The 27430-nt window shown below is 42.0% G+C and overlaps 1 protein-coding gene across 5 annotated transcripts in view; it reads left to right on the top strand.

Moving 5' to 3' along the window:
* The window catches only part of PTPN12 (protein tyrosine phosphatase non-receptor type 12), a 99569-nt gene that overhangs the window by 37277 nt on the left and 34862 nt on the right, over positions 1–27430 (top strand). For all 5 annotated transcript variants that reach the window (XM_084811516.1, XM_084811517.1, XM_084811518.1 and 2 more), the window contains 3 exons: positions 16726–16834; positions 23676–23752; positions 26033–26128. In XM_084811516.1, coding sequence (XP_084667642.1) covers positions 16726–16834; positions 23676–23752; positions 26033–26128 — 282 coding nt within the window. The remainder of the gene's footprint in view (positions 1–16725; positions 16835–23675; positions 23753–26032; positions 26129–27430) is intronic.

Genomic DNA, 27430 nt, shown 5'->3' on the forward strand with positions numbered 1-27430 from the left:
AAACCTGAGGGTGGCAACAGGGCCTCAAAGGGTATTTGCACAGAAAATCAGTGCAATTTGTAGTGTTCTACCCACCAGCTATTGGCTGCAGTCCAGCACAAACTGTGGGATAAACAGGGTTTTAGTTTGTCTTTTAGCAGTTTCCTCTGACCCCCACCGAAGATCCAGCTGCTGTCAGGAGTGCCCTGGCGGCCTCTTTCAGTAGACTCCAGTAGCCAACTCAAGACACAGATGGAAGGTTTCTTTTCAAGGCTTTAATCCTTTTACAACTTAATGACTCTTTCAGATGCTAATCACCAGCGACTAAGCAAGGAGCAGCAGAGTGGCCTATGCGCTGAGTAGGCAGTTGATCCCCGTTCGAAAGAGTCACTTGAAGACCCTGAACTTATGGACTAGGGAGAGATCCTCCCTCTTTCCCTTGGGTCCACGGGAGGCGGCCGTTGCTTGCGCGCCAAACGGGCGCTACGCCTCCTTTCCGTGCCCTCCATCGCTTTGCGTCTGCGTTGAGCCAGCAAGCCCCCCCCCCCCGCACTTTCTCACTGCCAGGGTCACTATCTCAGGAATGCCGGCAGGAGGAATCTCTGCCAGCTGCTGTGCCTGTGAGGGATGAGCTGGCTCCTTTCCCACGGATTGCTGATCCTCCTCAGAATCAGAACTGCTCTGGGGTTCCATCGGCTCAGTTTCCACCCTGACAGCTGCTTTTAAAACTTTCTGCATTTTAAAAGGCAGTTTCAAGCTGGGTAGGGTGTATAAACTGCTGAAAAGCAAATGCAGGAAGAAAGCATCAGTTAGCTGAAATCTAGCAATTAACATTGGTAGTCTTATATTTGTAACTGTTTGGGCTGTTGATTGTTTGTCTTGGGAAAGTTCTTGGATCATAAATACTACTTGTAAAAAATACTCCATAAGAGAATTTGGTTCATAAGATGTATCTGTATGCTGTTAGTGGCCTGGTTCACACATAATACTAACCCATGGTATGGATTGTTGAATTCTGGGTGGTCGTGATGTGTGAACCATGGTTTGTTAACAATGAACAACTCAGAAAGAGAACCCGTGGTTTGTTGTTGGGTTAAGAACTCTAGGTTGTTTAAACCATTACTTGTCATCACGTGTGGACCCAGAACCATGGGTTGATTCACCAGCCTACAGAGGTGGCAGGAAGAGTGGTAAAAAATAAACACCAGGTACTCTACATGCTAGTAGTACAGTGCCACAAAGGCGTTTCGGATACAGAAAGGCGTTTCGGATACAGGGAGGGCATGGGCAATAGATGGAGGAAACAACACAGGGATTAAGGAAACAAACAACACAGGGATTGAGACAACAAACCATGGTTTATTCGATCGTCTGCCAGACAAATCCTGGGTGGGGCAACAAGCCATGGGTTAAATAAACCATGGGTTAGTGTTATGTGAGAACCAGGCCAGTGTCTCTTTTAAAACAACAACCCAGAGTTACTTTCAGTTAAACATCTGGTTCACATGTAATGACAACCCAGAGTATTGGTTGAATCATGGGTTGTTTTTGAATCATGAGTTGTTGTATGCGAACCCTGCACTATGGTTTAACTATGGGTTGTTAACCAAGAACAACCCAGGAAGAGAGCCCATGGTTTGTTGCTGGGTTGTGAAATTGGGTTGTTCGTGGTTAATAACCCAGAGATAAACCATACCGTAGGGTTCACACATAATCATAACCCACAATTCAGTGACAACCCATATTCAACCCATACTCTGGGTTGTCATTACATATGAACCAGGTTAATATGACAAACCAGCAAAAATTGAAAATGGATGCATAATATATTAGAAAAGTGGCTTATCTCTGGAAAATGTATAGGTGCTATTGAGCTAGTTTTGGATCCTCTGCCTGTTGTATCTTGACAGGATAGAGTGGTATTTACTTAGTGCATTTCTTAATATTTAATCCAGTAATTTGTAGGAGTACTCCTGTGACGATAGTAACTTTCAAAGTGGCAGGCTATTCATTTGCAGTACTGAGTATGTGGTTTCTAGCATAACACTACTTTGGAAGATGGTCCATCTGGCAAGTTGAATTGTAAGTAGACAACTTAGAGGGAAATGGCCCTTCCCCTCTGTCGTCTCATCCCCCCGATTCTTCTGAACAGCTGCAGAAAGATGTTGGTGTACTTGAGCTGCATTGGATAAGAGAAGAGCAGAACTCATAGATTTTGAGGAAGGAATATCAGGAAAAGAGAAGGAGAGTCCCAACCCACCTTCAACAAAAGTTTGAAATCATCACATTTGGCTGCTGCTACAGAGGTGGAAACCATTTCCAGGCCTCTTCTTACTTTGAGTAATCAAAGGAATGCTCCCAAAATATCCTGAGGGGTCCTTCTCCCAAATGTTTGGTGTGGCTTTCATTCTTTTTACAATAGGAATAATTATAATAATATCCATTATGTAAAGCCCATCTATTCCTGGTAGTGCTAAAAGCTTCTGTGTTCTCTGAACACAGTATTGGCATCCAGATGAAACTTACTACAATTGGATTGAATAGAGTTGGCTAGAGTTAGACAGATATTCCAAATGTGAATCATTACAGCATGGCATTCCTCTTTAATACTCAGTATTAAACTAGTTGTGAGGGTTACTAAAGCTGAAGTCTCAGTACAAACTTCTTTTTTTTACTACTTGCTCAAACTCTATTGAGCTCTAATCACAGATGGGTCTTTTGTAGAAAGTACATTCCTCAGCTCCTAAGCAATAGGCTAAATAGGAAGGGTGCACATTTTCACCATGTTCTGTCCAGTTAAGAGAGAGTTGTGTGTTTTTTAAAAAAGATTTTCTTCTGTTGCTCATGCATTGAGGTCACACTATTATGACCTCAATAATAGGGTATTGTACTGATATATTTAGTCTTGCAGTGCAAATGAAATCTACTATGTTGCTAGATCAGATGTTCTTAATTGCTGTGCTACCAAGGAACAAGTCTGTTTAGAGTACCCTCTATGATAGTGGTCCATCCTAAAGGAAATCAACCCTGAGTGCTCATTGGAAGGACAGATACTGAAGCTGAAGCTCAAATATTTTGGCCACCTAATGCGAAGAGAAAACTCCCTGGAAAAGACCCTGATGCTGGGAAAGACTGAAGGCAAAAGGAGAAGGGGACGGCAGAGGATGAGATGGCTAGATAGCATCACAGATGCAATGAATATGAACTTGAGCACGCTCCGGGAGAGAGCGCAGGACAGGAAGGCCTGGCGTGCTATGGTCCATGGGGTCACGAAGAGTCGGACACGACTGAACGACTGAACAACAACAACTATGATAGTGGTGGTTATCTATAGGGGATGACTGAACAAGTAATATTGATATAAGCAGTGACATTTGTTTCATAGGTGACCTGTACATATTTGTAAATTGTGACGCTGGAAGATTGCATTACTTTGACTAATCTTTTAGCTTAGAGTGCACTTTGACTTAGAGTGCACTTCTATACTACTAATTCAAAGCAAGTTATTGTAACCACTCCTATACCACTAATTTAGAAGCTGTACCCTGTTCTCTCCCCACCCTCACAAACAGAAGCAAAAGAACAGCATGGAGGATCGGGTGCCTTTTGGTGCTGCCTTTGCAACCATCTGTAGGCGCCTGGCCCTTAAGATGGAGGCTGTGGCAGGGTAAGGCATCAGTCCTAGTAGGAACTGCTTGACCATCCTGGGCTTTTAAAAGAAACTTCAAATTTTTCTAATACTGAAAACTCTGGAAAAGGCATTGAAGAAAATACAAACCTAAAAAAGGTAATCCTTGAAACGCTGAGGTTTTTTTTTAGATACCTGAAAATATTGTAGTAGCAGTGCTTACAAGCTTAGATAATACTGCTAAGTTCTTTCATTATGTGTTTTGGCTCCTCTGTAGCTTTCTACAGTGTTTTCTCAGAGGATGTCTGGGCTGATGTGACCTGCTAGAGCCTAAATAACTTATCACTTGTCAAGGAGCTACCAACACTGAATTGTCCTCAGTTTCCCTAAATGGCCATGATTCTAACAGATGAATGTTGTTCAGCACAATGTTGTTATAACTTATTGGGCTTGACAGGTCATGCTGGGATAATTTTCATAACTGGAAGATTAGTCCTGTGGCATCTTGAAGACAAATTCATTATGGCATAAGCTTTCAATATTTATTGCAGTGTGTACTCTATGAAAGCATAAAACATCTTTTTGTAGACAGTGGCCTGATTTGAATGAATGCTAAGCCAGAATTTGTTGTTAACCTGCACAGTTAGGAACATGCCCATGAAAAATGCTGGATTCAAGCACTCCCCTTTCCTACTCCTGCTCAGCCAGGAGGAGGAATAAACCAGAATTTAGTTCCACTTCAGCAGATTCCCCCAGATGAGCCATAATCCCCAGATCCTCAGCTTTCATTAAAAAAAAAAGCAGGTCTCTAGCCATTGTACAACCCAAGATATGAGGCAAAATATGCACCAACTATACTACTCATTCATTTTGTGAGAAAATAGCCTGCTCCCACCCATCAGTGTGTTTGGCCAATAAATTAAGGTATAGAAATTTATTGATATACCTATTGTCTTGAGACGGAGCTTCCTAGTTCATTTTTAAGCTCCCCAATTTTTGAGTCTTTCCTGTTAGGAAGTGTTTGCTGGCCCATAAAAAAGGAAACGATGAAAAAAATATTAATCAGGTTTTTAGTTGTAGCTGTGATTGGGCACTACTATGTCTATCCAAAAATGAAAGGCAGAAGCAAAGATAGGAATTCATGAACTTTTAAACTCAGTTTTTTAAAAAATCCCCCTTGAGAAATATTTTAAAAATTACTCTGCCAATGCATGCGGATAAAGTCCATTATTGTACCCATGCTGCAGGGGTTGGGAATGTGGCAGAGTGTGTGTGGGTTAAAGTAGCCCTGCAAAGTAACCCAATGTTGTTATACCCATTTTGCTGGGGAGAGGGGGAGTTAAGAGTAGTACATGACAGCCATGTCATGTAGTTCAGTGTTTTTATAAAATCTCCTGGTGTGTTGGGTTTTTTAAATTTTATTTTAGGGAAATGCAGATTGGGGAGACTGTGAAGTTTAAGAGAGCCTACAAGTTTTTAGTTACCTTTCTTTCTGGAGACCTAGATAGGGCCTCTCCCTCTTAGTGCAGGCCTTGAAGCCGAGGCAGTGTGACACATGGCCTCTCAGAAGTTAGTGCTTTCTAATGCATCTATAATAAAAGAGGATGTATATCTCTGTCTGTCCTGCTGTCCATCAGCACCATAGGGCCAAGACCATGAAACCTAGACACCTGAAACTTGGCATCCATACTAAGGGGACCCTAGGGGTGTGCATCTTGGTTTTGGTGTTTTAAATTGCATTAAGTGCTTTCATTTAATTTAACTGTATCCACGTGGTTGAACCTGCAGTAACATCTTCAGCTGACTTTCCTAACTAGTACACAGCTTTGGTATCCATACAGTTTGAAGCCATGGGAGATTATAGGCTGAAGGGATATGGTTGTACCCCTGCCCCCCTTTGTGGGGCAGCCTCCTCTCAGGGGAATGCAGTGGACACATGCCTCCCTTAGGGGGCTGAAGGGGTGCACTATAGCAGGGACTTTGCCTAGGGTTGCCAGAGGGTGTGCCTTCATTCAGATAGGACGGGCACAATGGGTTTAACTCTGACTGCTGTGTAAGTTTTCTTGAAGGCTTTGCTGCATCAAACTAAGGGGTATTCCCAGGGCTGAATTAAGACATGCTGAGGCCCTAAGCCATGTCAAGTTTCAGAGGCCCCCATACTATAAAAAATAAAGAGAAAAACTTGTGAATGTCCCCACATGAAATATATACAGCATACTAATTTTTGTCTAGAAGCTTTTGAATAACCACTTTGATTTCTCAAATGAACTGTTCCACCATTGACTCTCTGAGGGACCTTTCTGTGCCAAGAATTTCACCCTCAGTTGAGACACTTTCAGAAGTTATCTTCATTGTTAGAATTATTATTTTTTGCTTAGCCAGTGATACTGTAAAGGTAGTCTTTAAAATGGTCTTCATATTAGATGACTAGGCCTCTGCCCCCCTGTGGCATTGTAGTGGGTGAGTTGCGTGCTGGTAGTTGTAAGAGGCATGCAAGGGAGCTGGGGGAAAAGGTGAAGCCAGAGTTGTTGGGAGTGTGGCCTGATGGATTAGTTTTCAGATTGCTAAGCTCCTGAAATAAAGAAACTTTAAGTCCTTATTTCTAGTAGTTTGTAATCCCTTCAACACAACACCGTCCTGAGATCACTGAGGCTGGCTACAGGCCTGTGTGATGGTATATGGAGGGGTGTGGGTAGGAAAGTGGCGAGGAGGGGATTAGTGGAGGTGATGCCTGGTGTGTAATGGGACTTTAGAACGTGTTGGCAGGCTGCCTTCCATTGTCCCCTCTGAGGTCTGAGGTGAGGTTGGGTAATGTCAGGGTGGAAACTGAGCTGATAGAACCCCAGAGCAGTTCTGATTCTGAGGAGGATCAGCAATCCGTGGGAGAGGAGCCAGCTCATCCCTCACAGGCACAGCAGCTGGCAGAGATTCCTCCTGCTGGCATTCCTGAGATAGATAGTGACCTTGGCAGTGAGAGAGTGTGGGAGGGGGGCTTGCTAGATGCTCGACCCAGACGCAAGGAGCGACAAGATAGAGGGCACGGAAAGGAGGCGTAGTGCCCATTTGGTGCGCAAGCAATAGCCGCGTCCCGTGGACCCAAGGGAAAGAGGGAGGATCTCTCCCTAGCCCATAAGTTCAGGGTTTTCAAGTGATTCTCCTTCAAACGGGGACCAGCTGCCTACCCGGAGCATAAGCTACTCTGCTGTTCATTGCTTAGTCACTGGTGATTAGCATCTGAAAGAGTAATTAAGTTGTAAAAGGATTAAAGCCTTGATCCTTTCGTCTGTGTCTTGAGTTGGCTATTGGAGTGTACTGAAAGAGGCGCTAGGGCGCTCCTGACAGGTAACCTGTGGATGATGTGAGTTGTCCAGCAGCTCTAGAAGGGAAGTTGATGGGATTGGGATGGGGAGGTCAGGGTTCATAAATTTTGGAGAGGATTTTATATGAAAATGATAAAAAGCCAAAGTGATTTCAATTATAATAAATATTAGTTATCTCCAAGTATTTAGAGGCCCTTCATAAGATGAGGCCCTAAGCCATGGCTTACTTGGCTTGTTCCTAAATCTGGCACTGGCTCTTCCAACCCATTTATAGCTGGGTCCATTTGCTAGTTGTAGTAATAACACTGTTGTGAAGGTACCTTTGTTTATCTGGAGAAGAAAGCCTAGAGGTGGACTGCAAGCTTAGCATATCAACTCACCTCCCATATTAACCACACCCAAGGGCCATGACAGGGGTGAAGGGAGACAGAGAAGGGTTTCAGCCATGGGTGTAAAGATCTTGTCCAGACACCAGGTCTGTCCTCTGAGGAAAAAAATGGGTAGACCTGGTATATAAATATATCAGAGATAAATTTCTCAGGTACCCAGGCCTTGTTGCTGCTCAGTCACCAGATGTACCAGAAATGGCAGACCTGTTCTGTGACACTGTCAGGGCTTTTAAAAAAATGTATGACCAGATGAAAAATGTGCAGTTCCAAAAGAACATCTGTGCAGTCCCAAATGAGTCATGCAAAAGTTGTATTACATTAACTGATGTCAAAAATGGTTGAGAACATTGTGAAAAATAGTGTAGTCGAGACTCTTCTAAAACCTGAAATCCTGATCACATGTACCCATTTCTCTCTGTCTCCCCGACAAAGAACTCACCACAGAACGTTCACCAATATTTCCAACATGAAGGAAATATTTCTAGTACAGGTGGACCCTTTTCTTGACAAGTCAGGTAAAAATGCCCATGTTATGATGAGAGTGGTTATCCCAGAAAATAAGACTGCTGTACTGTGTTTATGGATCTGTTTTTTCTCTTATTGTCAGTGTTTTTTTATATCTTTAATTCCAAATAATTATTGGTGTTCATGACTCGTGTGAAGCTTGAATATAACACTCTTCTCAACTAGTGCTGTCAAATTTCCAGGGTTTTCTGCCACTCTGTGTAGACTTCTAAATGTCATAGAATGTAAGAATAAAGCATACACAAAAGGAAAATGCATAGGTGTTTTACCGCAAACCAAGAATTATGGTTTAAAATTGGGGTAGGGGTGGGCAGACTTCAGGCTTGCAGAATCTACTTTTATCCCCCCCCCCGCCCCCACAGAGGACCCCAAGATCACCAACTGGAGCCTGTTGCAAAAGACATTTAGAATTAAAGACTTGTGAGCCCAGGAATCTACTCTGTGTGCCAGAAGTGAATGGAACTCAGAAGTCCACGCAAAAATCCACTCCTGCTTAGCCCAAGCTTTCTTCATGTCAGCAGTATAATTTAGGGTGGCAGGAGGAGGGCGAGTCATTTGGTTGCTGCTATTGTTAAACAATTGGGAGTCAGAAATCCTTGCCAATCTACTGCATATCACTTGGAGATCTACCAGTAGATCCAGATCTACTTTCTACTCACCCTGGTTTAAAAGAAACTCTAGTCAGTTGCTAAACAAACCAACCTCAAACCCTGGACTGTTTTTCTGATTTGTTTAACAAATGAAAGTTTATTTTAAATCACAATTCCCTGTTTACATGTAATGACAAACGAGGAATCTGCTGAAGTAAAAATAAATTCTGGTGTATTTTGCATTCTGCTTGGGTGGGAGGATGAGAGGGGAGGGAAGAGTGTGCAAGCCTGGCACTTCACATGGGCTCATTCCTGCTAATGGATGTAATGCTAAATTAGGGTTTGGCTTTATGTGCAAACCGGCCCACTTTCAAAACGGGAACCCGTTTAGAGGAGTAAGTTATTTCAACACTTTTCATGCCCATGTAGCCCTGTCTGCCACTACATAAGTAGGTGTAGTGGTTGTACATATACATTAAAGTTGGATTAGAAATGTAAACTGAAAATAGTCAGTGCCTCAGTTGTTTTGCATCCTACTTTGTACCAGAAATACAAAGCAGCTATGGGACTGTGCTAAGAAGGGTTGGGTCGATTCTTAGTGGCTCCCGGTGTTGTGGGAGAAAGCTGGCTCAGTCCAGGGACAGTCAGAGGGAGCTGAGGTTGCAAGGGTAGATTTAGCATCCATCCAAAGCGTGTTCTCAAGTATATTTTTTACTTCCATATGTATAGTTGCCATTCACTCTTGGGTGTGGGAAGTAAAGCACTACATTTGTGGACAATGACAGAGATCCCATGGGGGATTTACTGTCCACCTCTGTGCGGATGTATTCTACTCCTCTAGGGGTTGGTGCAAGGTACAAGCCCTGTCTCCAGACACCCGTTGTCATGACAGGCAGGGTATATTCTATTACTATAACATGTTCTATGTAGAAGTGCTAAGGGCAGAGTTTGAAGCTAGCTTGACTGGGAACTGTATTTTGCTATTTCTCTCAAGTAGCTCAGTTTCCCGTTTAAGTACTGGTAATGCATAGAACTACTTAACGGAATCTACAGAAGAATGGTATACCTATTTTCTCAGCACCTCTCAATTGACACAAGGTTTCATTTTGTTGCAGCTCTTTAGTGCCAGAACATCTTTAAATATTACCCTTGAACTGAAGTTTATCGAACATACAAACTTTCATACCAATAAAAAACGGAAAATGAGGAAAAGTAATCGGAGTGCTTTTCAGCTGCCAGAGTGTTACAGGCCTAAAACTTCTCTTTAGGCACTGCATACTCAAACAAATTGCAGGGGATTACATGAAATAAACTCTTCAGTCGTAATTGTGGATTTTTGTCAGCTAGCATTTGCAGTTAGTAAGAGCTTGTTCAAATGTAATCCAAACGGAAACTTTTTTAATGTAACGATTGAAAAATAAAGTACTAGAAATTAATCCAGGCTTCTTACATTCTGTAGCTTTGAATATGTAAAAAAAAAAAAAAAAGGCCTTTCACATTTCTGTATCCAAGGAAACAAAAAGAATGCAAAGGCACCCAAATACTAAACATATCTTAAGTAGATGCTTTTATAACTAGCTTTGTATTTGGAGTTTTTTTTTTAGGGGGGAGAACAACAGCATATGACACTGCTGTGAAACATTTAAGGGCATTACATGGCCTCTTTTAAAATCGCTATGAATGAGTCCTTAACTAGTGTCCCAACAAACACTTGTGTAGTGTGCCTTGCACAGTAACTTCAGTTGATATATTGTGCAGAAAGCATTGGCTCTTCAGTTGCTTGTATAGCCTGTGTATATAGAGTGCTAGTATGGTATACTGGAATAGTGTTTGATTCCAGTTCAGCCTTGAAGTTCACTGAGTGATTAGGGCCAATCCCACTCTTGAGTCCAATCTACCCCATGGACTGTTAGGTCCATGGGCTGTTAGCCTTGGTAGCCTCATCGAGAACATCTGGGTTAAAATAAATGCAGCAAAGAATAAAAGGTACATGGTGGTCAGAGTCTACTACCGGCCACCCAATCAAGGAGAAGACGAGGATGAAACTTTTGAAAAGCAAATTGCCAATGTTTCAAGGAAGCATAATATAGGAGTAATGGAGGACTTCAATTTCCCCAATATTTGTTGGGAGACAAATTCTGCAAAACATGGCCCCTCTGGGGAATTTCTGACCTGTGTTGGGGAAAACTTCCTCCTACAGAAAGTAGAGGAAGGAACTAGAGGATCGGCTGTCCTTGACTTGATCCTAACCAACAGAGATGACTTAGTGGATAAAGTAGCACTTACAGGAACTCTGGGGGAAAGGCAACCATGTTATACTTGAGTTAATGGTTCTAAAGGAAGCAAAAGCTGAGTGTAGCCAAATGCGTACCCTGGATTTTAGGAAAGTTGATTTTAATAAACTCAGAACAATGATCAGTAAGGTCCCATGGCAAGCAATTCTAACAAGAAAAGGCGTCCAAGATGGGTGGGAGTTTTTAAAAAAGGCAATTCTCAAGGCACAATTACAAACAATTCCAACAAGAAAAAAAGGTGGAAGACAACAGAAGTAGCCAATGTGGCTTCACAAAAAGCTTAGAGATGACCTGAAAACAAAAGAGGACACGTATAGGAAGTGGAAAGAAGGCCAAGCAACAAAGGAAGAGTACAGGCAGGTAGCCCAGAATTGCAGGGATGGCATCAGGAAGGCTAAAGCTGAGAACGAGCTGAGGTTAGCGAGGGAAGCTAAAAGCAACAAAAAAGCTTTCTCCAGCTATGTGCAGAGTAAGAGACAGAGGGAAGAAATGGTGGTTCAGCTATTAAATAAGGATGGCAAAATGATAACAGATGACAAGGAAAAGGCAGAAGTGCTCAATTCCTTCTTTGGCTCAGTCTTCTCCCAAAAGAGGGTCTATGAGCGCCCTGGCAAAGGTGAAGTACAGGCTGAAGGGGCAGAATTGCAGCTTGAGATAGATGGAAAAAATTGAGAATAGCCTGTGGAGGGGGATTTCCCCTGGGGTTTCATTGGTGATGAGAGACAAGGGAGGAGTTTAAGTTGAGAGAGTGAGAGTTATTATACTTAGATCCTTGAAACTATGAGAGTTACAAGGAGTCATTGTTAGTGCTCAAAGAAAGGATTGTTGCTGCATTGTTCCTCTCAACACAGTACAGTATAAGAGTATACAGCAGCTGTTCAAAGAAATATACCTTTTAGTGAAGCAGCAGGGTGGCTTTGTGTAAGTTTTTGTAGTATAGATTAGTCTTTTGGAATAAATGGCCTGAATCGTTCTGCTAGCATCTACTGTGTGCTTCCTCTACTGATGGAGGGTCAGGAAGTGGACAAAACAATAGGTAAAGAAAAATGCTAAGTATGAGTGAGCATTTTTAACCAGGAACTGATAGATTCTAGAAACATCTGTCTACATAACCATGGCAAACTTCTAATGAGCTTGGAATTCAGTTTTGTAGTTTCAGTTTGTTAAAAAAAAGTTGTGGGATTCTTTTCTTGCTATTATCAGCCAATAAGTTTATGTACATTTTCTTAAGCTATATTGAGAGTATCTCCTAACTGAATTGTAAGCTGGAGGGCAAGAATGCTTCCAAAAAAGCAAAAGTATTACTGGACAACATGCCCTTTTAGGACATTTGAATCTCTGTGTTAGACTTTTTAGACCTGCATTATGACAGCCTTTGATTTGGTAGATAAGGATCATCTGAAGGTCAAGTTATCTGATAGTAGGTAAGCAACTATTGATTTGTATTAATTTTTATTTAAGGCACTGAAATTAGAAAAACGAGTAAGTCAGGAATGCTTATTGGCCCCTTCTTCTTAATTTCTAAACTCAATGTGAACTGCTTTATTTTGGGATAAAATTTAAGAAAAGCTCCTGGAATGGGCACTTAATAGTAGTGAGTTACAGACCACTGAAATAGTGCAGGAAATTTTGAATTTCATGTGCGGAAGGGCCAGTGGAGATAATTAGTAACACTGACTCAAAAAAGCCTTTTTAAAAGGAAGGTCATTATAAAAGCTATGGTGCTGAAATTTATGGGTGGGTTTTGAGATTATTGATCCATTTTACCATCTAGTACATCTGCAACAGTGTTGAGAGTAGAGGTAGGATCTCTTTAATAAGGTTCCTATAGCACAAATTGCTTATTGAACCAAAATACAACCAAAAGGGAAAGATGGGTTACCAAGGAAGCGTTATCTGGAGCAAAGGGCCTATATTCAGGCCATCAATTTGGTAAAGTATCATGTTGGACTTTGGATGGTGATACAGTGGGGTAAAAATAAGATAATAGATAGATAATTAGAGATGGAGTAGCTTAGATCTGTCCCTTGGATCTTAAATGTCCGAAATTATTGTGGTGCTGGGTTCCCTCCCCTCTGCCACACTCTGTTAGATCCTTCTGCCCATTGACAGGGAATTCCAACAGGAATGCTGGGATTTTAAGTTCTTCAAAGAGCGTGTCACACAAGATGGTGCACTCTCTCTGTCTCTGAAGCTACAAGTCCTAGAATTTTTTGGACAAGCATTCTGTCTTTGTTCCGGAGGAATGTTTCTTGTTTGGATCCAGCAAATCTTACTCCTCTTCTGGTAGGTTCCAGCAAATCTTACAAGATTTGGAAGCCCCATAGAAATAGAGGGAAACAAGTTTGCATAAACATCCTCAAGCATGATGTAGAATTTACCTTCAATTTCTCCCACCCCTCAGATTATGGGCTTGCAGCCCAACCTGCTCCATGCCCAACCTGCTCCATGCCCAACCTGCTCCCCGCCCCAGATCCCACTGAAGTGTACTCATTCATTTTCAAAACCTGCCCCGCACTCCCAGGCTTATGCTGAGGGCAGAGCTCATCTCAAGTGAACAAACTAAACATCCCAATTGACAATTGTGAAGGAACAGAACAGTCTTATAACTCTAGTTTGGATGTTAAAGGATTAATTATTTCTCCATATTTGCTGGAACCAAAAAGTCAAAAGTTCAGGCAGTTGCTGGTAGGTCTGCAGAGCAAGGGAGGGGTTAGGAGATTCAGCTACAGGTCAGGAGCCTTGGTCAGCTCTTGGATGCAGAAGTATTTGCTCTAAGAAAAAGATAGGCTTCAGTTTGCAAAATGCAGAGACTTTTGCAGAAATGTTTGCAAAGAGCTCATCAGAAGAAATTTGAGGCAAAAGCGAACCTTCCTGATTGGTCAAGAGTTACAAGAGTAGCTTGAGTACCAGCTAGCTTTAACTTATATAAAATGTTGAGGCCAAAAAGAGTTAGTAGAGCCAGTGTGGTGTAGTGGCAAGAGTGTTGGACTAGGAGCTGGGAGATCCGGGTTCTAGTCCCCACTCGGCCATGGAAACTCACTGGGTGACTTTGGGCCAGTCACAGACTCTCAGCCCAACCCACCTCACAGGGTTGTTGTTGTGAGGATAAAATGGAGAGGAGGAGGATAATGTAAGCCGCCTTGGGTTCCTTGCAAGGGAAAAAAGGTGGGGTATAAATGCAATAAATAATAATAATAATAGAAGTAGTAGAATGTAGAGGAAGACCGAAGGAGGGAGGACGATTGGAAGGAAAGAAGAATCGGAATGAAAAAGAAAAGCAGAGAGCTGCTTAGGAGAAGCTGAAAAGCTGAGAACTCTTATCAGTAAGCTATTGCTGGAAAGAACTTAGAGAAAATAGGGACACAGTCTAGTTAGGAATTAGCTGGCTTTGTTTATTCTGGTTATTTTCTTACCTTTTGTTCTTACGGTTTTGTTTTGTGTATGTGGTGTGCTGTAATTATTCAAACCTTTTTTCCTTTTAATAATATTTTTTCATTACATTTAAAAATAATGTCCTTTAAACCTTGCGATCTCCTTCCTTGATGGATTACCCACCATATGCCTAGAAGCGAAACTTCACACTATCTAAAGGTATTTACAAGAGACAGAAGGTTTTTAAGGATGTTTGGTGGAGGCAGCTGGAGCAAATAGAGAATTCCAGCTGGTAGCAGTGGAAAGGTACCAGGAAGGGAAGGGCAAACTGGATTGGAGCACTCTATTTGGCCTGGTCTCCCTTCCACTCATGAGCCAGGGTGTAGCTGATCGCCTGACAATGATCACATGCATATTTGTGGCCAAAAAGCAACTGGAAGACAGTGCACAACATCTGTTGTATTGCCCATTATATATGGCTCCATGAGTAGAGATGTGAAGGCCTGAAAAATAACAACCCCGGGATGGGGGATGGGACAGAAAACCCCTTAAAAAAAAACCACTCGATTTTGTCCTGTTTTTTTCCCTAGGGTTTTTTTTTTTAATTTTGGGGGGAAAAGATCACCCCTCAAATTTTTCTGTTTCCCCCCTAATATTTTCCAAGCCTTCACACTTCCGCCCATGGGGATAGGTTCCTGTCAAGGGATGCAAACTCTGGATCCTACGGGCAGCCTAGGTGGCCAAGTATATTGTATTGAAGAACTGGGAGTCCGCCACTACACCACATACAGAACAATGGACAGAGGACCTCTTGGACTTGGCTGTAAAAGAGAAAGTAGCACTTAGCATCCGAGAGGCAAGCAAAACATGCCTAAATATTTGGAACTGTTCTTGGAACTGTTTGATGGTTAGCCTAGATCTCTGAGGGAATATGAAGGCTATTATCTGGAAGTCACCTTCCCTGTACCCTTCACGTCTTTCCCTCCCCCTCTTTGCCTTTGTCTTTTGTCTCTTGTGTATTTGATTTGTTTTTGTAATTCTGTATATGTAGCTGAATATTCATTTCCTGTATTAAAAAACCTTTAATACATAAAAAAAAATGAGTAGGATTCGGGCTGGCAATTATTTTGGGGTGATTGTTACATTCATAACATGCTTGTGTGCAGTTGCAGCTGATTAAACTTATAAGTTTCTGAACTCTGATGTTATATTTTGTGAGAGAGGCCATCAGTTGTAGATGTGGCAAATTTTATGGATCATATGCATGCTGGGTTTATGAGATACACATTTTGTGACAACTAGTGGTTTAATATCTTCAGTTGTGCAGTGCAGAACTGTTCTTTGGGAAACTCTCCAAAAGTTTTTTATCCACCTAATGCAAAGTTTGGCTTTTGATGCTATTTCCATTATTGTATGCAGTAGAATTTCAGCAGCTGATTACATAGCTGTGTGACAACTTTGAGACCAGGAAGTATATTATTGTTCCTGTTAAAAATATCTCTACTGTCATATGTGTCAACAGTCACTATCTCTCAAACAACTTCTGTACTACAGTGAATAAGCAGAAGAACTATGAGGCACTGGAATAGTGTAGCTTTCAAATCTGAGTAAGACATGGCATACAAGTTTTTTTTGTTCTTAATCTGCTTTTTACTATTGGTCTAAAAGTGGACTGAATTAGTTTGTCCAGACTTCAGGCTGCCTGTTATACTAACAATTGACAAAATGAAAATCAGTCTCTCACTACATCATATTCTTGGGAAAGGGTGCACTTGCATATTTATTTCATTAACATTTGTAGCAAAGACTACCTTCAATTATTCTGAAATATTTTTTCCATATTTTTTTTCTAAATGTACAATAACTTCTGTTTCTGTTCTTTTTATCTTTTCGAGTTCAGTTATCCTCTTGGCAGGTAGGGTAATGAAAACACATACTCAGAATTCAGGAACAGGAGTTCTGTGGCATTTTAAAGACCAATGAATATATTGTTGCATATACTTTTGTGAGTTAGAACCTACATCATCAGTTGCATCTGATGAAATGGGCTTCAGTTGGTCCATGAAAGCTCATCCCCATTATGTTAGTCTACTACAGGACTTAATTCCCCTCTGGAGTTCAACAGTAATCAAAGCAGGGCGGGCATCCAGTGCATATCTACTCAGAACTAAGTCCCATTGAACTGAGTGGGACTTATTCTCTAGTAAGTATGTAGAAGATTGGAGCCTAACTTACTCTAATACTACTAAAACAAAATGTTACACCTTCATTTTCTTCTCATACTGGGAGCCCTCCTATAGCTGTTGCAGTACAAATAGTTTGTGCCACAACTGCTGTAGAGCTGGACAATTCATCCCACTTCTTTGCTACAGTAACTTGTCATTAATGTAGGAAATGAATGCTGCACACTCCCTTCAAGTGTGTGTAAAACTTTCCAGGCTGTGGATAGTATCTTGATGGTATAATGAGTTCCATTGCTTGGCATGGACTCTTCAGGTAAGGATAGTTGTGCAGAGTAATAGTATTAGAGAGGAATAGTTAAACATATTCTTATAAAGAGACTTCACTGGAAAAGCATTTGGAGCAGCTGAAAAGATAACTTAATCCAGAACATTTTAATTACAGAGACTGAGGAGGCTATCAACAAAATATAGAACAGAAAAGATCTATCCAACAGTCACTGGAGAAAAAGAAGAAAATGTAAAAAAGAACAGATACAAAGATATACTGCCATGTAAGTCTGACTCTTCTTTTTACCAGACATACTAATAACATTTATTAAGATATCTTGCTAGTTAGCATTTACAGTCTCTTGAATAGGTAAATTAGATAGTAATTATTTGCTGAAAGGGGTATTTTTTAAGATGCTTCATATGCCAAAGTGAATGTTTCTTTGCGTGTCACCCTCCCAGTTTCTATTTAAAAACTATTGCTATGGCTAAAAATCTGTTAATGACTTTGACCTCCAAGCCAGTGTAGCAAGAGCATTTCTGAATCATCAAATATGTACAATTATTCAAACTGCAAACTTTCTTAAACAATTTGTTAGGCTGTATCTTACTAGAAAAACAGGTAAAAGCAGGAATGAACCTGGAAAAACAGGCAGAACTGTTCATATATAATATATATGAAGCTCTGAGAACAGCTTGTGTGAAGTTACAGCCTTTAATGCATTAAAATCTTTGAGAGTCCCTAGGAATATTAGTCTTAATACTGTAAAATGATCATAGAATCATAGAATACTAGGGTTGGAAGGGGCCTACAAGACCATCAAGTCCAGCCCCCTGCTCAACGCAGGAATCCATGTCAGAGCGTCCCTGACAGATGGCTGTCCAGCCTCATCTTGAACGCCTCCAGTGTAGGAGAGCCCACTACTTCCCTAAGTCATTGGTTCCATTGTCCTATTGCTCTAACAGTCAGGATGTTTTTCCTGATGTTCAGCAGAGTCTGGCCTCCTGTAACTTGAGACCGTGATTCCATGTCCTGCATTCTGGGATGATCGAGAAGAGATCCTGGCCTTCCTCTCTGTGACAACCTTTCAAGTACTTGAAGAGCGCTATCCTATCTCCTCTCACTCTTCTCTTCTCAAGGCTAAACATGGCCAGTTCTTTCAGTCTCTCTTCATAGGGCTTTGTTTCCAGTCCCCTGATCATCTTTGTTGCCCTCCTCTGAACCCTGTCCAGCTTGTCTGCATCCTTCTTAAAGTGTGGTGCCCAGAACTGGAGACAGTGCCCCAGATGAGGCCTAACCAGTGCTGAGTAGAGGGGAGCTAGTACTTCCAGGGTTTTGGAAGCTGTGTTTCTATTAATGCAGCCCAAAAGAGCATTTACCTTTTTTGCAGCCACATCACATTGTTGGCTCATATTCAGCTTGTGATTTACAACAATTCCAAGATCCTTCTCGCTTGTAGTGTTGTTGAGCCACGTATTGCGCATCTTGTGCATTTGGTTTCTTTTTCCTGGGTGCAGAACTTGGCATTTATCCCTATTAAATGTAATTCTGTTGTTTTCTGCCCAGCGCTCCAGTCTATCCAGATCACTTTGAATTTTGTTTCTGTCTTCCAGGGTATTAGCTATCCCGCCCAATTTTGTGTCATCTGTAGATTTGATCAGCATTCCCTGCACCTCCTCCTCCAAGTCATTAATAAAAATGTTGAAGAGCACCGGGTCCAGGACTGAGCCCTGCGGTACCCCGCTCGTTACCTCTCCCCAGTTTGAGAAGATCTCATTGATAAGCGCTCTTTGAGTCCGATTCTGCAGCCAAATGTGGATCCACTGGATTGTTGTTTCATCTAGCCCACTTTGAACTAGTTTGCTCATCAGGATATCATGAGGCACTTTGCTGAAAGCTTTGCTGAAGTCGAGGTATATGATGTCCACAGCATTCCCACAGTCCACAAGGGAGGTTACTTGATCCAAAAATGAGATCAGATTCGTCTGGCAGGATTTGTTCTTGTCAAATCCATGTTGGCTTTGAGTAATCACTGCATTGTTTTCAAGGTGCTTCCAGATGGATTGCTTTATCATCTGCTTCAGAATTTTCCCTGGGATTGATGTCAGACTGACTCGTCTGTAGTTCCCAGGTTCCTCCTTTTTACCCTTTCTGAAGACAGGGACAGCATTAACCCTCCTTGAGTCATCTGGCACTTCTGTCCTCCATGATTTCTCAAAGATAATAGACAGTGGTTCTGAAAGTTCTTCTGCCTGTTCCTTTATTACTCTAGGGTGCAGTTCATCTGGCCCAGGAGATTTAAACTCATTCAAAGTAATGAGGTGTTCCTTGACCATATGCCTATCGATCTCAAGCTGCAATCCTGCCCCTTCCACCTGTACTTCACCTTTGCCAGGGCGCTCATAGACCCTCTTTTGGGAGAAGACTGAGCCAAAGAAGGAATTGGGCACTTCTGCCTTTTCCTTGTCATCTGTTATCATTTTGCCATCCTTATTTAATAGCTGAACCACCTTTTCTTTCCTCTGTCTTTTACTATGCACGTAGCTGGAGAAAGCCTTTTTGCTGCTTTTAGCTTCCCTCGCTAACCTCAGCTCATTCTCAGCTTTAGTCTTCCTGACGCCATCCCTGCAATTCTGTGCTACCTGCCTGTACTTTTCCTTTGTTGCTTGTCCTTCCTTCCACTTCCTATATGTGTCCTTTTTTGTTTTCAGGTCATCTCTAAGCTTTTTGTGAAGCCACATTGGCTACTTCTGTTGTCTTCCACCTTTTTTTCTTGTTGTAATTGTTTGTAATTGTGCCTTGAGAATTGCCTTTTTTAAAAACTCCCACCCATCTTGGACTCCTTTTCTTGTTAGAGTCGCTTGCCATGGGACCTTACTGATCATTGTTCTGAGTTTATTAAAATCGGCTTTCTTAAAATCCAGGGTACAGGTTTGGGTACACTTGGCTTTTGCTTCCTTCAGAACCATGAACACGAGTATAACATGGTCGCTTTCCCCCAGAGTTCCTGTAACTGCTACTTTCTCCGCTAAGTCATCTCTGTTGGTTAGGATCAAGTCAAGGATAGCTGATCCTCTAGTTCCTTCCTCTACTTTCTGTAGGAGGAAGTTATCCGCAACACAAGCCAGGAATTTCCCGAAGGGGCCATGTTTTGCAGAATTTGTCTCCCAACAAATATCGGGGAAATTGAAGTCCCATCCCCCATTATTACTACATCATGCTTCCTTGAAACATTGGCAATTTGCTTTTCAGAAGTTTCATTCTCGTCTTCTCCTTGATTGGGTGGCCGGTAGTAGACTCCGACCACCATGTTCCTTTTATTCTTTGCTCCATTAATTTTATCCCAGATGCTCTCGATGGGGCTACCAAGCTCATCCTCCTGTACTTCTGTGCAGGGATATGTATTTTTCACATATAGTGCAACCCCACCTCCCTTTCAGTTCCTCCTTTTTGAACAAGCTATATCCTTCAATTGCTGTATTCCAGTCATGAGGGATATCCCACCAAGTCCAGTTATGCCTATCAAGTCATAATTTCCCTCCTATATTAAGAGTTCAAATTTGTTCTGTTTGTTTCCCATAATCTGGGCATTGGTATATAGCCATCGAAGACCATGTGCTTCATGGCCTGGCTTTCTTCCTACATGTTTGTGAAGACTATTATTGGGCGCTATTAGAGCTGTTCTCTACATTGCAGTGCATGACCCTTCATCCATTGTTACCCCCAACTTTACATCTCCCTTCCCTGTAGGATTCAGTTTAAAGCCCTCCTGATAAAGTTCTTTATGCTGTGGCCAAACACATTCTTCCCAGCCTTTGTGAGGTGCAACCCATCCCTTGCCAACAGTCCATCTTCCAGGAAGTAAAGCGCGTGGTCCCAGAATCCAAATCTCTCTCATCGGCACCACCTTTGTAGCCAGTCATTCACCTGGAGTATTTTTCTTTCCCTTTCTAGCCCTCGTCTAACGACTGGAAGGATAGATGAAAAAACTCTCTGGGCCCCAAAGTTCTTCAGTTTCCTTCCCAAAGCTTCAAAGTGTGATATGATTTCTTCATAGCTCTGCTTGGCAGTATCATTTGTTCCCACATGGATGAGAAGAAAGGGATACCTGTCAGTGGGCTTTATGAGTGCAGGCAACCCTTCATTCACGTCTCTAATCTGTCTTCCCCGGAGACGGTATACCTGGCGAGTCCATGGGTCTTCGCGACATACTTGGGTTTCTATCCCATGCAGCAAGGAGTCTCCCACTACTACTCCTCTTCTCTTCTTCTTGTTGGTTTCATCACCTCTGCTTTGCTGACCTTCAGCCTCTTGCTCGCTCTCATGCAGGTTCCCCTGTAATTCTTCCTCTGCAGGCTGTCTTCCAGTCTCATCCTCAAGTACCTGGAAACGGTTCCCTAGTTCCACTGCCTCCACTGGTGCCGAGTGTCTTCTAGTTCTTCTGCTCCTGTCACCCTTTTCCAAGGTGTATACTTCATTTTTCCTCACCTCAGGAGTTTCCTCTTCTGTCTCAGCTTGCTATTGCTCTTCTAAGTCCTATACTTCACTTTGCTGCTGTAATTCCACCGTTCCGTCCAAGAACTCTTCGTGTTTTCTTATTCCCTGGAGGGTTGACACTCACTGCTCCAGTGCTCTTACTTTTTCTTCCAGCAGTGTGATCAACTTGCACTTGTTGCACATGTAGGCCGTGTTGTTCTCAGGCAAGAAAACAAACATGGCACACACCTTGCAGGTCACCACCACTGGAGAGTCTTGTCCTTCCATAGCCTCTTTTCCCTTCTTATGTCTAGCTTTCTGGATGTTCTAGAGTAGCCTGTGCCTGGTCCTCTACTCACTGGAGGTTAAAAACAGAGTCCCACTGGTATGGAAGTGTGTGTAACAAGGCAAAAAAATTAAAAAGAATAAAAAGTTTAAATAAATAAAAGTTAGGGGCCTCTCCATTGACCTCCCTTGCTGAACTCCCCTGGCCAACTCCTGTTTGCTCCCCCTGTCTGCTTGCTCTGATCGCTTGCTCTCTGGGAGCTTGCTTGCTTCTGTAGTCCCTGGACCAGCTGGAGCAGCTTCCTCTGCTCTGCTCTGCTCAGCTGGGAGGCGGGAAACAGACTGAAGCTTCCTGCCCACACAGCTGCTGGGAGTACTCAGGCCATACACCCCCAGTTCATTTGGAGCTCCCAGGAGCACCTGGTGAGCTCACAGCCACTCAGAAGGAAAAGGACAGCCCCCAATAAGTATAGATGTTGAAGTTCTGAAAATCTGGTCTGTTGGTATATATTTCTAATTGAAGGTTTTGGTGGAAACAGGGCTGGACAATTTTTTTCTTATTAAAAGCAGGTCATAGACTTTGACCTATTTTGGCTAAGAAAGTCTGGACTCTTAGGTCTTCCTCTGATCTGGATGGGCTTCTGACCCCTGGGTTCAGCTTGCCCGGAAGTGAAAACTGAGAACAGGGATCTGAACAGCAGCACCAAAGCTTGCTAAAGGCTGGTGCCAGAGGGATGCCAACAATACAATTGCTGGTTACTCAGTGTCTCTAGGGTGATACAACCTTTCTCGCCAAACACAGCCTTTCTTGTCAAGCATTCTGAACTATCTGTCAGTGTTTTTTTCTTATATTGGAAATGAAGAGGTTTCTTAGCAATTTTTTTTGGTCAAGATCTCGATTGTTGTCTTGGTATAATTGGGATATCTATCACTTATGGATCTTATGGGAATCGGTCTCCTCTAACTTCTTATTTCATTACAAGTTAAATAGGGATATTAGGATAACATTAAATTTCAGATAATCTGTTATGCCTTGAAACAAATATTGCCAAAGACTGCTTACAAGATTATCTAGAGTCTTCAAAACATAGAACATTAACCTTGATCATAAGATTGAAATTCTTTTAAAGAAAAAATAAAACTCAGAGATGACTATGACAACCACACAGAATAGAACCATTGGCAATGGGCTTTTGAACTGCCTTCAGCATACTTTAAATTTAATATTGAACAGCAAGTAATCAACTATTTATAGTGTTTGTCTGCAAAAACTAAATTGCTAGCCCTTATGATTCAGAGATTCTGCTTCAGAAGAGCACATGACTTCTTAAAATACTTTTGCAAACAGAATATATTAATGTTCCACAGTTTTAACGATTTTGAATTAGCAACATATATACAAATAAATCTCATGAGAAGGAGATCTGGTGTAAAACTAAAGAACTGGATTCTCACCACAAATGTTTCTTCTCCTGTATTCAGACACATTCTGGACGACTTCCTTGGCCATCCTGAGACACATAGTTTTTGTACGTTATGTTTAAAGTTGCCTGTGAGCCCCTAGTTTTGTTCCTCATTCCTGTGAACTTAGTTTATTTCTAACTTTAACATCTGTTTGGGAAGATTATGACTGGGCTTTCAGAGGAGGGGGTAGTCCCATCACCCCAGCCTGGAAACTGCTTTATCTTAATCCCCAGAAACCAGTAAATTAAATACAGCTGCTTTAAAACCATCCATTGGTTGGCAATATATGTTCTAGTTGCCACTGCACTATAAAACTCAGATCTGATGCATCTACCCAGAAATTTCCATTCAGAGGTTCACAAGTAATTTCCTTTGTAACATAAACGGTCTCTAATAAAATACATGGAATTGTGTCCTGTAGCATATGTCAATTAATTACATAGAGATATGTGGAGGATTAAGTAGTACTAAGATGGCACCACCACCCCATTCCGTGTACAGAAGCTGACCAGAGTTGCAGTTGAATCTTACTTCAACCCTGGTGGCGGGACGGTGTCCTTCACTGCACTTGAGGCTAGCTTAGGGGGCAGATGGCATGCTGCGTGGCACTCACAATTTTGTCCTCCAAAAGAGGGGAATGGCTGGGGTGGGGGGCAGTCAGAAGCAAAAGCCAGGGGGCTGCTACTGATGCCCCCTACGCCTTCCAGAATCTGTTGTCTGAGACAGCCGCCTCAGTCAGTCTAATGGTAGGGCTGGCCTTTTGGTGGGGGTGGATTTCAAGAGAGAGGAGGCATCTTGCACAAGTGGCTAATCGCTATTTGCCTTAGAGAATGTTGCAACTTTGTGGAGAACACCTGTTAACATGCAAAGTAATTCTTCCTAAAACTGCTATATTTTAGTTGACCACAGCAGAGTTAAACTGACTTTAAAAACTCCCCCGCAAGATTCAGACTACATCAATGCAAATTTTATTAAGGTATGTATGAACATAACTTTATTCTATAATGCTAATCTTAATTTTAAATCTTATTACATTTTCTTGATGGAAAACCAAAGTGAAGCCAGAGTATTGTATATGATTGTGTTGTGGCTGTGTTGAACCTGAGGTGATACCCCAAACCACAATCACAGATTTGCAGGGCTATAAAAGACAGTGCTTCTAATTACAGTATTATACAATAAAAAACAAAGTTTTGCTTCACACAGTGGAGCTATTCGCAGGACACAACAGCCCATCATGGGTTATTTAACCCATGGTGAGGCTGCGGTGCCTGTGTAGTATGTGTGGCTGCCATTTTGATTATGCAACCCCTGCTTGGGGGTTGTTGGTTCATGCAGACCCAGTGAGTGTGGGTTATGCAAATGTCAGATTACTCTCACATAACATTAAAGCAAACCATGGGTTATGCAAGGATTGTTTAACCCTGGCATAACCCACACTTATCGGGTTTGCTTGACATGACAACCCCTGAGTGGGGATTGCTTAAATTAAATAACCCACAGTGAGCTGCAGTGTGCTGTCTGAACCGGGTCAATGTATTAGTATGAATGTGGGTAAGGGGAGGACCTCATTGGCAGGATTCCCAATAAAAAAGGATCATAGTTAACCGCATTCAGTAGATGTTCTTTAAGGCTTGTACTTAACTGACTGAATGGATGCGCATAACATCTCTATAGTGAAGTCCAAGTGAATTGTAGAACACCTTTGTTCCTGTCTTCTTCATAGATCACACACTAATCATGACTGTATTGTTTGTTTATTATTGGTATTTATATCCCACCCTTCAGAAGTATTCCCACGGCAGCTTACATAAATAGTAATATAAAAATTCAATATAAAATAATAGAACTCATACAGTAAAACAGCATCACAACTAAAAGAAACAATTTAAAAGAGCAGCATAAAACCAATAATTGGGAATAAACATTCACAGTTGAAGAGGGTGGGAAAACAGAAAGGTCTTTCGTGTCAAAATGATAAGAGTTGAAGCCAAGCAGGTTTCCCTGGGGAGAGCATTCCGCTTGGTCACAGCTCATTCCACAAGTGGGGTGCTCCTACAATTACCACCTGTCACCTTCCAATGGCAGGAGTATTTGGAGAAGCATCTCAAAAGGTTTTCTTGGTACAGGAGCAGACTCGATGCTGAGATAGGTATCCCTTCAGATTCCTTGGTTCCATGAAGAGATTTAAAGATAAGCATCAACACTTTGAATTGGGTCCAGATATGGACCAAGAGCCAGTGCAGCTCTCTAAACACCAGTAATGTAGGTTTCCAGCACTTGGTCCCAGTCAGTACCCTCAAAAAGGTACTTTTTTGAACCATCTTTGAAAGCAGCCTCACATACAATACATTACAGTAGTGTAATCTGGAGGTTACCAGAATATGGATGACTGACGGTATATAATGGCCTTGATGTGACATTGCCAAAGACTGTTCACAAATGTATATGCCAGTGACTCATTTGCAGATATGGAAATTTCCACTTGTCTCTGAAATCCATAGGGGGTCTGAACAGGGACCAGCAGTGTGCCCTCTGCAGCCCCTGCCCCAGGTGCTACCCTGTTGGCAAAAATGACAGCAGGCAGTGACGTGGGTAGGTGATGGTAGACTGTGGCACTGGGATAGACAGTGCTGGAAGGAGCAGTAGCTGGCCTCCCCTTAATCACCCTAACTGTGGCTTAACAGAGTCCTATAGCCTTTGAGTGAAATTGTCAAATGAAAGGAGGGGAAAGTAGTAGGACACCTAAAAAAAAAAAAGGACTGGCCGACTTACAGTAGGAAGATAAGAGCAGTATGAAATGGCACAGGTTAGAGAAAACTACATTACATTGTGTATCCCAAATGCAAAGGGTGGTTAAGAATGCTTACTGTATTGTTTAGTGTGTACACCGGCGTGGGATCTTAATGATATAGGGCAGGACACAAATGTTTTAAATAAAATAAATAAATAAATAAAATAGTCACTTGAGCTGTTGCAGTGAACTTTTATATTGGGATTTCTTGTTTACTTACGTAGTGTGGAATAAAATTGGTATACATCCTGTAAAGTTTCTCTTGAGCTCTGTTGATTTGTGAATGGAACAGTATTTTTCTGTTGTGTTCTTCCTTGGTTTGGAAAGATAAACATGTTGAGATTTTTGTATGTATTTTGAAAATGCAGATATTTACAAACACATTCATAGTAGAACAGTCAGCCTAAGAACAGTCTCATGACACATTCTGTTATTACATTCAGTTGTATGTTGAAATTTTAGGGAGTACATGGGCCAAAAGCATATGTTGCTACCCAGGGACCACTAGCAAATACAGTAATAGATTTCTGGAGGATGATATGGGAGTACAATGTTGTGGTAAGTATCTTACCCTCAGTATTGATTTCATTCTGTGATTTTTTTTGTAATCGATATTTCACAATTTATGAGTTTACAGACATGATGGTATGTGTATGACAGCCTTGCTGACAGCACCAGTGTCCTTTTCTGAGAAAGATGTTGGCCACACACTTGGAACTGGACTCATGCTGACTTGTGCTATCTTTATTGACAGGGCTTTCATTGACAAATTAAGGCTGCAATCCTGTGCATGTTTCAACAGAAAAAACTCCTACAACTCCCAGGATTCCCCAGCCAGCATAGCTGGCTGGGGAATACTGGAAGTTGTAGGAATCTTCTCTGTCGAAACATGCATAGGATTGTGCCCTAAGTGAATTATCTTCTAAGAATGTATAATCAGTTGATGCTGTTGGTCCACTCTTCAAAACAGCTGTGTTGGCATGTTTCCATATGTCTGTGTTCACTGGCTTGGCCCTCTGCTTTGAGACTCCTGTAGACCGTTGGAACATCAGCACAGTTTCATAATCCTATTCACCCCTTTCACCAGATGAGCCTAAACCTGGAGCTACAGGGATAGGCAAGGTAATGTGCCTCTGCCTCCCCACTTCAGCTTGGTGCTGGCAATGGTAGGCAGAAATGCCTGGGCTTCCCTTTGCTCCTGGTGGGTGCACAGGGTGTCTGTCAGGCACAAAAGGAGAGCAAGCCTCTGCCCCATTCGCTAGCTCTGAGCTGTTGGGGGGCAAGGGTTTATTTTATGCTCCTCTGTCCTGGTCTAAGCTTAGCGTTGGGAAAAAAGGAGCATAGTTTCTCTGGACCTCATGCTGCATTAGAGATGAAAGATGAGATCAGGGAAAACACCCTGTATCTTGTGCAAGGGGGGGGGGGGTCCTGGTGACAACAGATTTTTGGTTGACCAGCAAGGGCAGCCAAAATTTATGGACTCCTTAACACCAGATGCTGGATAAACACAACCATGTTGATCCAAGGTCTGCCTCTCATGCCAGCGTACAAAAAGACAAATGGGCTGACAGCGGGTTGTCACATTTGAAATAATGTGATTCTCAAATTCACATGTTGCCAACTTAACTCATCATGTACTCTTGCAGTTTACAATACTTGGTTTTTAATTACTGATTTTGCAAAGTGTATGTTTTTATATTGAACAATTAACACTATATCACTTGCATATAGTGAACAGAGCCAATCACTGAGTGGGGATTTCCCATCTCTCCCTTTCTATTACAACTTCTGGTGTGCCCCCCCCCCCTTTACCAGGTGCCCTCCTGATTTATATGGAATGTGGTGCTGAGGACTGCAGCA

Source organism: Heloderma suspectum, chromosome 7, assembly GCF_057233095.1.
Source record: "Heloderma suspectum isolate Gila_16-S chromosome 7, 16-S_ref, whole genome shotgun sequence".
NCBI classification, from domain to species: domain Eukaryota; kingdom Metazoa; phylum Chordata; class Lepidosauria; order Squamata; family Helodermatidae; genus Heloderma; species Heloderma suspectum.